This window comes from Kogia breviceps, chromosome 8, assembly GCF_026419965.1.
Source record: "Kogia breviceps isolate mKogBre1 chromosome 8, mKogBre1 haplotype 1, whole genome shotgun sequence".
NCBI classification, from domain to species: domain Eukaryota; kingdom Metazoa; phylum Chordata; class Mammalia; order Artiodactyla; family Physeteridae; genus Kogia; species Kogia breviceps.
In genome coordinates, this window is record NC_081317.1 from 90,732,107 (window position 1) to 90,747,573 (window position 15,467).

General features: G+C 51.4%; 1 protein-coding gene across 1 annotated transcript in view; it reads right to left on the minus strand.

The window, feature by feature from the left end:
* SHB (SH2 domain containing adaptor protein B) overlaps positions 1-15,082 on the minus strand; it is a 139,911-nt gene extending 124,829 nt beyond the window's left edge. The window contains exon 1 of the mRNA XM_059073245.2: positions 13,779-15,082. Coding sequence (XP_058929228.1) covers positions 13,779-14,489 — 711 coding nt within the window. The 5' untranslated portion in view covers positions 14,490-15,082. The remainder of the gene's footprint in view (positions 1-13,778) is intronic.
* Between the last annotated feature and the right edge of the window lie 385 nt (positions 15,083-15,467).

Sequence of the window (15,467 nt, forward strand, 5' to 3'; positions counted from 1 at the left end):
GAGACCCCCCAAAATCCACCTGGGAATCGAATCCAACAATGCTCTGCTCCCCATCTGGTCACGCTTCAGAAGGATTACTCCTCAGGGTCAACCTCAGCCCCCCAACGCAGAACCCGCTCCAGCCTGCCACTTCCTGCCCAGGAAGCTCCTGGACTGGGGGTCCATCAATGCCCTCCACACTTGTGATGCTGAAGGGTACTTGCCCTTAGCAGTCGGTGTCCTGGCTGGGAATCTGGCTCTGTGGGGAAATGTTACAGCCTGCAGCTTCCCTCTGCCTTTGAAGATAAGATCACACATCTGAGGGTCGTCATGTGGAAGAAGTAAGGTTAGACTGGTTCTGCTTGACCTCAGAGTCCAACTAAAACAATAACAGAATCCACAGAGAGAAAGAGGTCAGCCAGCAGAGCTCCCATAAACACCAGGTACTCAACAAACCTGTGCTAAGTTGGACCGAACAGCAGAAAAAACTTGAAAGCTCAGCTGTGCAAAGGAGTGTGTGGTCATGTGACAAATCCCCCCATCACTGGAGGTTTTCAGGCACGGATGCAGGAGGGTTGGACTGGATGATCCCTAGGCTCCCCTGGAACCCCAAACTAAGTTCCAGGACAGCAACTTTCAGCATTGGCTGCATATCAGAATCATATGGGGACCTTCCAAAAGTACTGATACTCAGGCTCTATCCCCAGAAACTATGGTGTAATTAGTGTGAGGTGGAGCCCAGGCAAGTAAACATTTTGAAAAATGCTCTCCTGGTGATTTGTGCTGCCAGGGCTGGTCTAGGTAGGGTTCATTGACATGGTGTGACACACAGCATAGTGAATTAGGCAGACACCCTCAGCCTCTTAGAACCAAAAAAATGTTCATCCGTGTTCATGCAGAAAATTCTGCATCGTTTTTTCCTTGATTTATTCACTGTGAACACTCCTGGACTTAATCTGTTCCATCAACACCAATTCATTAATGTCACAAACCCCACAGCAGACACTGCAGGATGGATTATCCTGACACTGGCCTGAGCCAGGAAAAGAAGAACATGCCACAGAGCCTCGGAAAGGGTCTCTCACTAATTGAAGACATAGGACACCTGGGTTGAGGGGACAGAAAAGGTCGGCAGGTGGGGGAAGAACTCTGTGAATTCATGTCACTTGCATTGGACTTTGGTGGGTATGAAAAAAATTTAAATGACCAAAATAATATAGCCCCCACATACCACACCTTCAAGTCCTCTCCATCCTTCCAGTCTGAGCTCTGCTACCCATGGTCTACTACAGTGCTGCCCGTGCCCATCTCAGGTTCCAATGCTTCTTGTTACTCACAGTCATTACCTGCCTCTGTATCCTGGCACTGAACACTTTCTGCCTTGCAGTAGAGATATTCCTGGGCCTTTCCAATATCCCCTCCTGGGCTCTGAGTTAGAGTGCCAGGGCTTACTCATTGCTGATGGTGTGTACGACTCAGCGCAGTGCTAGAACATGGTGGGTATCTAAAAAAATGTTTGCTGCATGGATGACTGAATGCTGCACCCCTTTCTCCACAAAAGTCACCGTGCGAAAGCTGAAATGGATCCACCCACATAAGGCTACATAGGCAGGGCGAACAGTAAGTGGTTGCACTGAATATACCTAGACAGCCGGGCCCCTGGTCCTGGAGTGGGAAGCTGACTCCAGCAGAGGTGAGGCAAAGCTTTCCTGGCCTCATCCCACCCACCGCATCAGGTATGGCATCCAAAGATGAAGTGCTAATACCCAGTTACTTCCTTCAGGTGTCAGGAGTTGAATGTATAATAAGTGCATGGGTATCTGCAGACGGAAGGTGTCATTTTATAAAGACAAGGTGAAATCATCATTATCATAATAGCTGATGAGAACTTAACACAGTCAGGGCAAGACGGAGTCAAAATATTGAAGTCTAAAAAGGCACCTGAAGAAATACAGACAGCTCACAGAGCAAGCAAGGAGGAGAGGATATCCAGACACAGACTGGTCATTTGGAAAAGTAAAATTAAAACCCTACCTCACACCCTGAAATCAAACTCCAGATTAAGATGTCAATGTTAAAAAAGAAAGAGGGACTTCCCTGGTGATCCAGTGGATAAGAATCTGCCTTCCAATGCAGGGGACGCAGGTTCGATCCCTGGTCGGGAAACTAAGATCCCACAGGACACAGGTCAACTAAGCCCGCACGCTGCAACTAGAGAAACCCACGCAGTGCAACAAAAAAGCCTGCATGCTGCAACGAACGATCCCATGTGCCACAACTAAGACCTGACACAGCCAAAGAAAGAAAGAAAGAAACCATCAAAGTATTAGAAGAAAATACATGAGTACAGAAAACTTTTCTAAGCAGCACACTCAAAAATCATGAGAAACATCGACTGATTCAGCAACAGAAAACCATTCAGTGTAAACAACAAAAGCAATCACCAGATACAGAGCCGAAAGGCGAATTACAAACTTGTAAAAAAAAAAAAAAAACATACCGTGCAACCCAAACGGCAGGTGAGGGGCTGCCATCCTTAATCCACAAAGAGCTCTTACAAATCAATAGAAAGATAAACCCTATGGCAGAAAGGATGGACAGATAGAAGTACATAATTTCGTTAAAGAGACACAAGCAGTCAACAAACATATGCACTAGTAACCTAAGAAACTGCAAATTAAACTAAATTGCATTAGCGTAAAGCAGGTGAAAACTTGTAAGGTCTTTCTAGTATTTGGAAGAATGTATCAAAATTTTTATCTTCCTACCCAACAATTGTCCTCTGGGAATCAATCCCAGAGAAATAATCACAGACTTATTTATGCAAAGAATTAAGTTACAAAGATGTTCATTATAGCACTGTTAAATTAGTGAAAACTAGGGAGAGCCTAAATAAGCAAACAGAACACTATACAGACATTAAATTACTGTTGTTGAATGTTTAAGACAATGTAGACATCTTTCCATGTCTTTAAGCAAAAAGAACACAAATAGATACACACAATATTAATTTTTGTGAAAGGAAATATATATATATACACAGACACACACGTATATATGCAGTGAAAAAAAGGCTAGATGGAAAAACAGTGAAATGTTAACAGCGGTTTCTCTGAATTGTACAATTAAAGTTGGCTTCTATTTTAGTTTTGCTTATCAGCATTTTCTATACGAAACCTGTCCTAGTTTTGTTGAAGGGGGAAGAAAAAAGTTAACACAGAGATAAACATTGAAATATATCAAAAAAATCCAAGCTTGCTGTTCTGAGAAACTGCCTTAGAACTCCGCCAACCCGCATCTGCCCCACAGGGGAGAGCAGGTAGGGGCTGCGTCATTCCGCGAATGCCACGCGGGCCCCAAATCACATGCACGGCTTTGGAATGCACCGGGAGGATTACGAGGCTGTCTGGCTTTCTGGGAGTGCACGCCCCACAAAACAGTGAAGCTTCACCGTGAAGAACTTTCTGGTCATTTTCACTTTTAGAGTCTAGCTGTGGCCTGTAGAAACCAGGGATGTGTCTTTCTTTCTCCTTCTGTTTGCCTCCTCCTTGTAGCCCACCTAGTGGTGAGCCCCAGATGAGAAAGAACATTTGCAACAATCACAAGTGCTCCGTAATGAAATGCTCTGCTTAACAAAACAGGCAGGTTCCAGCCTCCTCTTCACCCTGCTCTGGTGCCCAGCTGAGGCACACAACACAGCAGGTGGTCTCCCAATTTGGAGAATTGGGGCAATTTTCGACCAGTGGCAGGTGGCCCTTCACATCCAACTCCCTGCCTCTTTCCTCTATCGTGTGCAGTTACACCAGTCAATCCCCAGGCTCTGGCCACACCTACTTGCGCCCAGCAGGGGTCCCTTTCCAATCTGAGTCACTGTCGACAGGATCCCTTCTGTCTGGGGTGCCCCATGTGCACCTTCCTCTGGACCCACCTCCCAGATGACTTCCTCTTCCTGGTGGTTTCCCCCAGCCCCAGATAGAGGCCACCCATGCCTTCTCTGGGTTCTCAGAGCATGTTTGGCTCTCAGTCCCAGGACTCAGTTGCTGGATCAACTCCACTGGCTGGACTGTGACTGCACTTCCAGGGTCCTCCCATCTCAGCTAATGACAATTCACCCTCCCGGCTGCTCAAGCTAAAACCTGGAGTCATCCGTGACTCTCCTCACCCCTCACATCTCACATTGCATCTGTCAGGAAATCCTGCAGCTCTACCTTCAGGACATGTCCTGAATCTGGTCTCCTCTCATCACCTACCGCTAGCACCCCAGCTCCCATGGCTGAAGGTCCTCCCAGCTGGCCTCCTGGCTGGTCCCCTCCAGTCTATTCTCCAGTAGGTAGCCGGAGTGATCCTTTCAAAACCCAAAAGCCAGATGATGTCATTCCTCTGCTCAGAACCTCCACTGACTTCCCATCTCACCCAGAGATAAAGCAAGAGAGGCCCGAAACACTCAGCCTCCCTGTCCCACCTCTCAGAACTCGTCTCCCCACTTCCTCTCCACCTGCTCCACTCAGTCATGCCAATCTCCCTGAAGCAGCCAGGCATGCTCCTGCCTTGGACTTTTGCCCTGACTGTTCCCTCTGCCTGGAATGCACTTCTCTCTGAGAGCCGTGTGAATCACACCATCACACCCTTCACCCTTCAGCAGAGACCTCTGAGCACCCATCTGAAACAGCACCCCACCCCAAACTCAGGCCCACCCCAGCTTTACTTTTCTCTACACTCTACCCAACACACTTTATTTGCTTGAATCCTCTCACGAGAGGGCAAACTCAGGGTAGCATGAATTTTTATGTTTTGTCCACGACTGTATCCCCAGCATCTATATAGAACAATACCCAGCATGTAGCCCATTCTCAACAATGTCTGTTTAATGAATGAATGAGGAGAAAGGACTTGGTATGGGCTCTTATAGCCCAGCTGAGGACTCAGGGTCCAGCCTGTAAGTGAAGGCCCAGCAGTGGACCAGCCCCACCCCAGCCCACCCACCTATCAAGTAATGTCTGCCCTCCCCGGCCTTGGGAAGCCCCTTTCTGACCATTACTCTTAAGTTCTACTTGGAAAACTCGGGGCCTGAGTCATTCCCCAGGGCCCTGACTAATTCTCTCTCCATCCCTTGGACCCACCTCCAAGATCCTTCCTCTACAGTATAATGGGAAATCCAGAGAGCTCCCCTTGGAGAAGATGGAAAGGAACTGAATGATTTAGAGGAAAATTCAGTTCTTCCTGGCTCATCAATTGAGAAAGTGCAAACTCTCAGGAAGCCAGTGCCTCCGAAAGTGAAACATTAATAGAAATATTACTGGAAAATACCAAACAGGAAGAAAAGGAAAATTCCATTGTGGAAGCAAGGTCCTCTGTCGATGCTCCTTAATGATCTCAGTAACTCGTTTCAGAATCAAAACACGGAAAGAACCGGAAATCAATCAGGCTGTCACCCTTCCTGTGGACTGGAGCTTTGGCCAAACCACCTCCACACCACCCCGGCACAAAGGGCACTGGGCTCAGAACACAAGGTCAACAGCCTGGCCACTGGCTCGGCCAGTACCTGCAGAGAGGCAGGGTGGGCTCCATGCCTCCCCAGACCCTCAGTTTTTCCATCTGTAAAATGGGCGTTACAGCACCTTCCTCACAGAGTGACTCTTAGAATCAAATTAATTATGGGTTTGAAAGTTTCTTTTAAGCTGTGGAATACTCAACCAAATGTAGGAGTTTGGGTAGGTCCCACAATGCTAATAGAGGTGATTTTTATAAGAGTTTAAATCTAGCCACAAATAAGGCAGAGAAAATTCAGGCATGAGATTGTGTAACCTGAGGTGATATGGCACAGTGGCTCAAAACAAAGACCCTAAATCCAGCTTCAACTCTCATCTCTGCCACTTACTGGCAGGGTGACCTTAGACAAGTTACCTAACCTCTCTGCCTCATGCTCTCATATGTAAAATGGGAATGATAGCAGCATCTACCTCAAGGGACTTTGGTGAGCAGTAGGAGTTAGCGCATGTAGAGCACAAAGAACAATGTCTGCCTTATATGCAATGGAAATACTGGCTAATACTGCTATTACGGAAAGCTCATTCAATTCGAGTGACTACTCTTTCTTGACTCAAATGCCTCCTCCTCCAAGAAGCCTTCCCTGCTTCCCTCAGTTGAAATGAACCTCCTCCTGACCCTGCTTCTCCTTCAGCTCCACGGAATCAAAGCTCTGCCCAGAACAGCTTCTGTGCCAGGATGGCTCTCAGCTCACCCACACCGCTTTGTTTATAGACAAATTCTGCCATACAGAGCTCTGTTCTAACCTTGGTTCCTGTGTCCTCACCAGAAAATAAGCTCCTTACAGGCAGGTACTACCCAACCCCTGGTTCATCCCTGTATCCACACAGCTCCTGACAGTGGCCTGCATATGGCAATTTCTGTCAACACAAAGCCAAACAAGTTACAAGTCAGTGTGGCAGACACCACCGGCAGCCTGTCTCCATCCTGCAGGAACAGCCCCCCTCAGAAAGCCGACGGAGGTGCTGCCATCAGCCAGCCAGCAACCCAGCTCTCTGCTTCAAAGCCACAAATCCCAATTTATTTTCTAGGGCCCAGCCTGACCTACCCCTTCACCACAGGCCACTACCACTTGGCTCTCTCAGCACAAGATGAGAAAGTCAGCTCCAAGTGAAACTGCCCAGGGAAGCACTCGACCACAGGCAGGTTCAGCTTTGTTTAAATGGCCAGAGGAAAACACACCTGTTTCAGATTTGCCTTTTCACACCTATTTTATGGGTCAGAAATGCTTTGGAGGAGAGGACGAGGTGAAGTCTTGGGGGTTCAGTCTGGGGAAATCAGTCATGTTCTGAGGTTGTCAGATTAGAAGACGATCTCCTTCAAGGAAACTTAGGTTCCTTGTTAACAAGGGCCAAGGTATCAGTGGTTTTTTTTTTTTTTCTTAAAAGAGCACACACAGCCTCGCCAGTCCTTGAATGAGAAGACATAACAGTTACAAGACACACATCTTGTGACCTTGTGCAGCTGTCCCTTGGGAAGCAGCAACTCTGTGTGCAGAATTTCTCTATGAAATAACTCAAGTGCTGCGTTAACATCTCATTTATGGAACTCAGAGAGAGATGAGGGAGGGAGAGAGAAAAGACAGCTCTGGGGAGCCTTTGGGGACCACCAAAGCCCAGACTGAAAGGGATGGGTGAGGGGGTGCAAGAAAAGGAGCATTAAGTGAAGGGTAGCAGGAGACATACAACACACATTTCAGTAAATATCAGAGTCTTGGGACTTCCCTGGTGATGCAGTGTTTGAGAATCCGCCTGCCAATTCAGGGGACACGGGTTTGATCCCTGGTCTGGGAAGATCCCACATGCTGCAGAGCAACTAAGACCGTGCACCACAACTACTGATCCTGCGCTCTATAACCCGCAAACCACAACTACTGAGCCCACGTGCCAAAACTACTGAAGCCCGTGTGCTCTAGGACCTGCATGCTGCAACTACTGAAGCCCACACGCCTAGAGCCCATGCTCCGCAACAAGAGAAGCCACCACAATGAGAAGCCCACACACTGCAACGAAGAGTAGTCCCTGCTCGCTGCATTAGAGAAAGCTGGTGTGCAGCAATGAAGACCTAACGCAGACAAAAAAATAAATAAATAAAAAATCAGAGTCTTACTATCTCCATCTAAATCATTGAAAGGAGAGGAACAAATTGATTAAAAAGCATATAGCCTTTGCATTCAGACTGAATAGGTATAAACTGGGCCCCATCACTTGGTAGCTGTGTGACATTAGGCTAGTTATTACCTCTAAGCCTCAGTTTCTTTAACTGTAAAATGGGGGCAACACTATCCATGGTAGAGGAATAGCACTAAAGGCCCCAATAGCACTAATGGCCTGCCTGTATCCCTGTCCTCTGCCATGGGACTTCGCAGCTCCTACTCTCTCCCCGAATCCCAGCTGGCCTTATGACTTGCTTTGGTCAACAGAATGCAGCAGAAGGAACAGCAGGGACAGTAGGCCAGTTTCTTACCTCAAGAAACTGTATGGGCCTTTGTAATTTCTTGGAACCCTGCCACCATCGTATGAACAAGGCTAACTTGCTGGAAGATGAGAGACCACATGGAACAGAGCTTACTCGATATAGCCAAGGCCATCCTAAACCAGGCATCCCCATACACGTAAGAGAGCCCGGCTAGGACTGGCAGGGCGGCACACACACTCCACACTGACCTTAGATGCCTGAGTGAGCCCAGCAGAGGCCAGAAAAACTACTCAGCTGACGTGTGGGTTCATGGTCAATAATAAAGGCTTATCATTTAAAGCAGGGGTTGGAAACTACAGACCACAGGCCAGCTGCCCATTTTTGTAAATAAAGACTGGATACAGCTACACCCTTTTAATTTATATATTGTCTAAGTCTGCTTTCAAGCTACAATGGCAGAATAATTGAATAGTTGTGATGGGGGCTGTCTGGCCTGCAAGCTAAAATTATTTACTAACTGGCTCTTTAAGAAACTTTGCTAACCTCTGGTTTAAAACCAGAGTTTGGTGTGATTTGTTATGCAGCAATAGCTAACTGATACAGTACATAAACCGCTTCTCGGGTGATTGTGAGGATTCAAGGACCAATTAAGTGGTTAGCCTGAAGCCTGGAGAACATATTTCTCTTCTGGGGAATCAATGGGAAAAACTGGATTTGATATGCAGCGTTTTTCTCACACTACTTTCAAGGGACAGGTCTTCAGAGGAGAAAGTGTTCCAAGCTAAACCACAGCTACCAAGCTTGGCTTTTACCTTTCCAATCAATTACTTTCTCAGAACTGGCGAATGTGGCTGTTAACCAAATAGAAATGACTGACAGCTCATGCTTGACCCTGGCTTCAATCAAGCTATACATCAATGATTTGAAGTGAAAAGTACTGAAAGACAAGTCACAACTCCCCACAAAGACACGTGAGACACTCTCTTCCTGTTGTGGCTCCAACCTCGGTCTGCAACCTCCTGCCACACCCACCCTTCAGAGCCTCCAACCATTCTCTTGGCACAAGCTGCTGCATGGAGAAGCTCAAATGCTGCCACCCCCTGAAAGCCCTCCTTGAATTCACAGACAGAGTTGAGGCCCTCCCAGCCCTTTGCACACCCTTCTGTTCTGGCATGCCACATGTTGCGACACTGCCTCATTACCCGTCTCTGTCTCCTAGACTAGATCTTGAAAAGCTCGTGTTCAACTACAAACTGAAAAGCTTCCCTCTTGGAAAGCTGGACACCACTTATTCTCTCTGAATTCCCCCCTGCTTAGCATGCTGCTCAGAAACTGTTTGCTGAGTGTTTAAAAAAAAAAAAAAAAAAGTTGAACATGATATTATTTATTGCTTAGGAAACATGTTATTTAACTCAACTCTGTGGATGCTGACAAAATATAAATTGTTGGTACACATCAGCATGTATTTAAAACTTGGGGAACTGATGTCATAGTGCATCTTGACTTTCTCAGCTGCAGTGGAAACATTTACTTAATTATGATAAAAGAAACAAGACTTCAGCAGAAAACATAACTGGATGAGCCCTGTTTGGCTGCACAAAAGAAGACCTACCAAGTTACTGGCCTCTTTGTCATCATTATTTTTTTATAAAGACAACCTGAAGGAATAATATTTCCACCTACTAAAGTATCATTTTTCTCTTCCCAGGAGTTCAGGCCCTCACTGTGTCTCACTCGGACTGTATTGTAATTGCCTCCTAAATCCAAACCCATTTACCCCAGACTGTGGCAGCTGTTTGTAACCTGGGATGCTCCTCAACCATGGCTCTGAGTCTATCCTTTTCCTGACTCAACAGTCTTCAAGGATTCCCCTGTGGGGTCTAAACTCAGGCCCCCACATATCTCACATTGCCACCTCTTATTCCCCAAGTGAGGCCCACTGCAAGAAAGCTCTGGTTTCTAAGAAAACCCTCCATATTAAGGTTTCATACATATATTTGCCCACACATACACCCACACGGATACATATATGGACACACGTATGCATGTACACTCACAGCACAGGCACCTAAGTGCTCCCGCAGGCTGCAGTCAGCCTTCTCCCTGTGCTGAAATTCCACTTCCGTCTCTAGATCCAGCTCAAAGCTGCCTCCTAGGTGAAGACCTCACTAAATTCCCCAAGACAAAAACACTGGGAAACAAATGATGAAAAGACAATGTGTGTAGATATCCTCTGGAGGCTTAGGCCAAAGATTACTGCCAAGTCTTTTGCACCCTTCCTCCTAGCTCGCCCTTGTACCAAGAGATCTCTGAGCACAAAAATAAGTGCAGGGAAAATCTGGTTAAACTGAAAACACAGTCTGTTACAGATGATTCTAAAAGGGAAAATGCCCCAAACTGAAGGCTGGCTGAGTGGGGCATATGTGACCAGGTGTGTGTGTGCCCTGGGACTCACCTGGGAGAATAGAAGGATGCCCAAGTATGTGTCAGAAGGAAGCACAGGTAACTAAGGGAAGCAGGAGAAGGGCCCCCCCCAAAGATAAAGCTGGTTGGGAGATGGCAATGGAGGCCCTGAAAGGAGGATCTGTGTACCAATAATAGCTCCTACTCCCATGCCATAGCAACTCTCAACACAGGCTGATGTTAAAAACACAGGGCCTGGCATGCAGGGGGCATTCAACAGCCCTAGGGGTTCTTGTCGCAACACTTAACAACAGAAAAAAGGAAGCTGGGTCTGAGATTAAGTGGGCTAGAAGTAGGTTTTCCTGGATCTGTGGGTGAGGGGCAGAAGGCGGGCTCTGGGATGTTCAGGGCTGGATCTGCAGTATGCCTGACCTTCCAAAAGCTATCTGGCTGGAAATAATGTGAAAACCAGGCTGCCTCCTGGCTGCCTGGCCAGGAATGGGGGGTGGGTGTTAGCCCCAGATTACGAGGCAGCCCCACACAGAGGGCAGAGATGAAGGCATCCAGAGTCTGCATCCCAAAGTAGCTCTGACCAGAAGACCCAGAGGGAGGGTTAAGAAGCCACTGTTGCATTAGTGTTCTCTAAGTGTGGTCCCAGGATCAGCAGCAAAAGATCACCTGAGAATTTGTTAGAAATGCACATTCTCAGGCACCACACCAGGTGTGGTGACTCAGGCACTTCGGGCGATGGGTCACACAATCTGTGTTTTAACCGTCCTCTGGGTGCTGGTTTGAGAACCACTGCATACTATGACCTTTCCAGGCTCCTTCCCCTCCTACTCATTAGAAAGAACATCTGGTAGCCACAATCCCTCCAACTCCAAGGATCACAACAGCTTCTTAAAAGACCAAAGGGCTCAAAGTCACAACCTAGTATGTGAAAATGCAGCCCAGAGAGATCTTTTTCTTGACTGCGTTGGGTCTTCGTTGCTGCGCACAGGCTTCCTCTAGTTGAAGTGAGCAGAGCACAGGCTCTAGGCACGCGGGCTTCAGTAGTTGCAGCACGTGGGCTCAGTAGTTGTGGCGCGCGGGCTCTAGAGCACAGGTTCAGTAGTTGTGGTACACGGGCTCAGTTGCTCCGCGGCATGGGGAAATCTTCCTGGACCAGGGTTCAAACCCATGTCCCCTGCATTGGCAGGTGGATTCTTAATCACTGCGCCACCAGAAGTCCCCTGAGAGATCTTTTTAAAAAAACACATTTGCTCACATCATTTAGCAGCTAAACCCCCTCACTGGCCCTCACTGGCCCTCACTGTGCTTAGCTTTCAAGGTCCTCCCTGACCCGGGCCCTCCTGACCCTCTGGGGTCCTGCCCAACTCTAACCTCTGAATTCTGGCCACAGGGCCTTTACTTGCAGTCCCCTACAGCACCAGGCTCTCTTCTGCAGCCAACCATAATAATGGTCCTCCCTGACCACGCCCCATCACGGCACTTATCGTGCACACTGCGGCCTGGGCCACAGTATTCACTAGACCCTGCTCTAGTACCCAGCAAGGGAGAGCACAGAGAAGACCTGTAAGAAATACAAACAAGCCAAGTCAACACACTTGACACTCCAGCTATAAAACTTATTATTCGTCAGTATTTGAAACAGTCTTAATTATAATTAGAAAAAACATTTACTAAAGTTTTGAAAACCATAAAAGAAGAGTTTAGTGAGCAAGCAGAATGACAAGCAGTGGTAGAGAAAGGAGATTTGCCCACCTGGGAGGTGGTCATGGAGTAATGGGGGAAGGCACAATCTCTCTGGAGAGCTAGGCTGGGCCATCCCTCCATCCCCAGGGACTTCAGGTTCTCCCAGGCCAGCACCTAGCCAAGCCTGGGCCACACATAAGGCAGCAGGGAGCCTCTCTGCTGTTTCCCTCATAGATCAACCACAAACCCATAATCCTGGGGGCTCTTGGAAAAACCTCCTCTGCCCCAAGGCAGCACCTGGGTGGTCACCTGGCTTCCAGCTCTTCGTCATTTAGGTATGGCATCTGGGTGCTTATGAAGCCCAGAGTCCATGCTTCCAAGATGTGTCCCCAAAACTGGCCCAGAGGGAGGTGGAATCCACCGACTGCCCACGATGCCTTCAGCAGACCCAGCGGGGGGAGGAGGGGGTATTTGGGGGACCTAGGACTTTGGGGAGAGGAAGTCAGGCAGAAAAAAGTCAGGAGGGGCATCCCCTTACTCCTCCTACCTGGAAAACAAAAAAGATCCCTTTCCAAGCACCAGCTGGCAGGTAGGAGCCTGTCTCTCTCCTGTCTGGACATCCAGTCCTAAAAGAAACTCAGACTCTATCAGTCTCCCCCAGCCCACACCTGGGCAAAAGTTTACCTTTGGGAGAACGTAGGGGGCCAGAGGAGAACAAGAGGGACAGCGGCCTGATAGCCATTGCAAGGCACTGGGCCTCAGATATAATCAACACTGCCTTCCACCAGAAGTAGACAGAACAAGTATTATTTCATGGGGGAAAGGAGGGTGTCACAGGAGTGTGAAGGGGGAGGAGAGGGCCCCATCTGGCTGGAATTAACTAACCTGCTTCAAAGGTGGGGGATCAAGATGGTCTGATTTGTTAGGGAGGGGAATTACACAAAATCGTCCCCCTCATCCCCGGGGCTGTATGGGGTGGGGGTAAGGTCAGGAAGGAAGGTGAGGTTTGGAGGGGTGGGTCTCCTTCCAGCTGGCTGGGTAGGCGGGCCCCTCCCACGCGCGGCTGGAGGAACTGACAGGTCTAAGTGGAGCGCTCTTGTAGGCCAGCTCACTGCAACTGGAAGAGCACGCTTGGGGGTTCCCGGTGCAGCTCCAGTACAAAAGGCCGCCCCATTTCGAAACCTGGCGCGGGGCGTGGGTCAGGGCAGGGCGTTTAGAGTGATTTACATATATCCATTTAAAGACAGCCGGTCTGAATCTGCCATCGGAAATGGGTAATATCCGGCAAGTCCCTTCCCAGCTCTGGACCTCAGTTTCCCATGTATAGAATCAGGGGCAGGAGGAAGAGGAGGTAGACAAGAGTAAACACGCTTTTAAGTCCGTGACAGCTTTGCTTCTCTGACTTTCCTCCTCGGGGGGCTGAAGGGCTAGTTGGGTGTCTCTTTCTTGGGCAAGGCTGGGCGGGACGCTCTCGTCAGGCTACTTCCGAAACGGGAACCTGGCTGTGGGCTCAGAGAGAGGACGTTTTTGACAGCAGCAGTGAAAGAGACTGTGTCAGGAGGCCGGCGATCGGGGGCAAAGCGCGTGCAGAGGCAGAACTGGGAAGCCCCGCTGAGAGGCCTGACCCCAAGGTCCTAGCCCGAGTGGTTGCAGGAACTCGAAACTAGAGCGGTGCCTCAGTTTACCCGTGCGCACAGTGGCTCTGGAACCTCGGGTGAGGCCGAGGGGCGCCTTACCTTGTCCTTCTTGCCGGCACCGCTCTCTTCCGCGGCCGAGGCGCCACACTTGTTGAGCAGTTTCTTGCCTCCGCAGGCCGTCGGGCTCCAGGTGCGGCCGCCTGCGCAGGAACCCCCCGGGGGTTCTGAGGCACCGCCCGCAGCGCTTTCCACCTTAATGAGGCGGTGCTTAGGGGAGATGTAGCGCACCTCGGCTGGCGTGGCGGGCCGCCGCTCGCTGCTGCTGCGGTAGAGGTGCGGGGAGCCCGAGGACGAGGACGAGGACGCGGCGGCGCCCGCGCCGGAGGAGGCACAGCAGCAGCCCGCGGCGCCCGATGCGGACGAGGCCGAGAAGGCACGCTGGCCCCCGCCTGGCTCCCCGCCGCCGCAGTAGTCCAGGCGGCACATGGCGCGCAGTTTGCGCAGAGACGAGCCGGGCCCGTTGTAGGGGTCCTCAAAGTCGCGCTCCTTCTGTGCGCGATAGGCGCGGATGAGGTCGCTAGTGCTGCCGCTGTCGTCGGGCAGCGATCCCGACGAGGCCGAGAAGCAGGAGGCGGCGGCCGTACCGCAGGACGCCGAGGTGGCCGAGGGGGCCTGCGGCACGGCCTGGGGGGTCTGCGAGGGCCGCTCGCCCCGGCGCCGCTGCTCGCGGTAGTCGGGCCGCGGCGGCTGCGGGGGACTCTTGGTCTTGCTGTTGCCCAAGCTGAAGTACTTGTTCAGCCACTTGGCCATGGCGAGAGGCCACCTAGGGCCGCGGCGCGGGAGCCGGGTCCGCCGCCGCGGCCATTCGGAGGGCAGTGCTGCCGCCCAGGTCCCTCGGCGCCCCCGCCCCGGCGAGGGGCGTCCGGGGCGCCCGCTCCCGACGCCAAGTTCAAGTTCTCTCCGCCGCCTCCTGCCGGCCGCTCCCGGGCTCCGGCCGCTGCAGCACCGCCCTCCGCCTCCTCCGCGCGCCTCCCGGGCTTCGGATCTCTTGCCCTTCGCGGGCGCGTCTCATGGGATCCGGCCGCGGCCCCACAGATAACTAAAGGCCCGGGCGCCCTCCTCCTCGGACGCTCTGGCCGTGCGCTCCGCCACGGAGCGCGCTCCTGCCCCGTCGGAACCGCAGCCACCGCCTTGGCCCGGATCCCCGGTACTGCTGGAACTTGTCGGCGTCCTCGGCCCCCCACTTCTTCCTTCCCGAGAACGCTATAGCGAGCTCGGCACCCGGCCGGCTAGCAAGCGGGCCGGAGAGCGAGCGAGCAAGCGACGAGGGAGGGAGGAGGCAGCCGGCGCCCGCCCGAGCCCGCGCGCCCGTGCCCGTCCCGGCGGCGCCTGCTGCTGCCGCTGTCGCCGCCTCCCGAACCGCCGCGTGTGTGACACTCGGGCCGCCAGCGCCCGCCCCGCGCCGCGGCCCCGCCCTCCCAGGGCCTGCGCGCGCCCCGCCCCCGCAGACCGCGCCCCGCCCACCCCCACGAGTCCTACTGCCAGACCTCGGCCCTGGCTCCGCCCCTCTTGCGCCCGGGTCCTGGGCAGAAGCAGCTCTCCTCTTCAGCGCGCGCCACCTCCTGTGGCCGCCTCGGCGCCAGGCCCTGGGTCTCGCCTGAGGGCGCCGGGGTCCCGCGGCGCAACCGGCCCCGCCTCGCTCGCAGTCCGCCGCCGCCTAGGGCGAGAGGTTGCCAGCCTAAGCCTGCAGCGCGCAGAGGCCAAACCCTTCCCCGGGTCCCGCGCGCT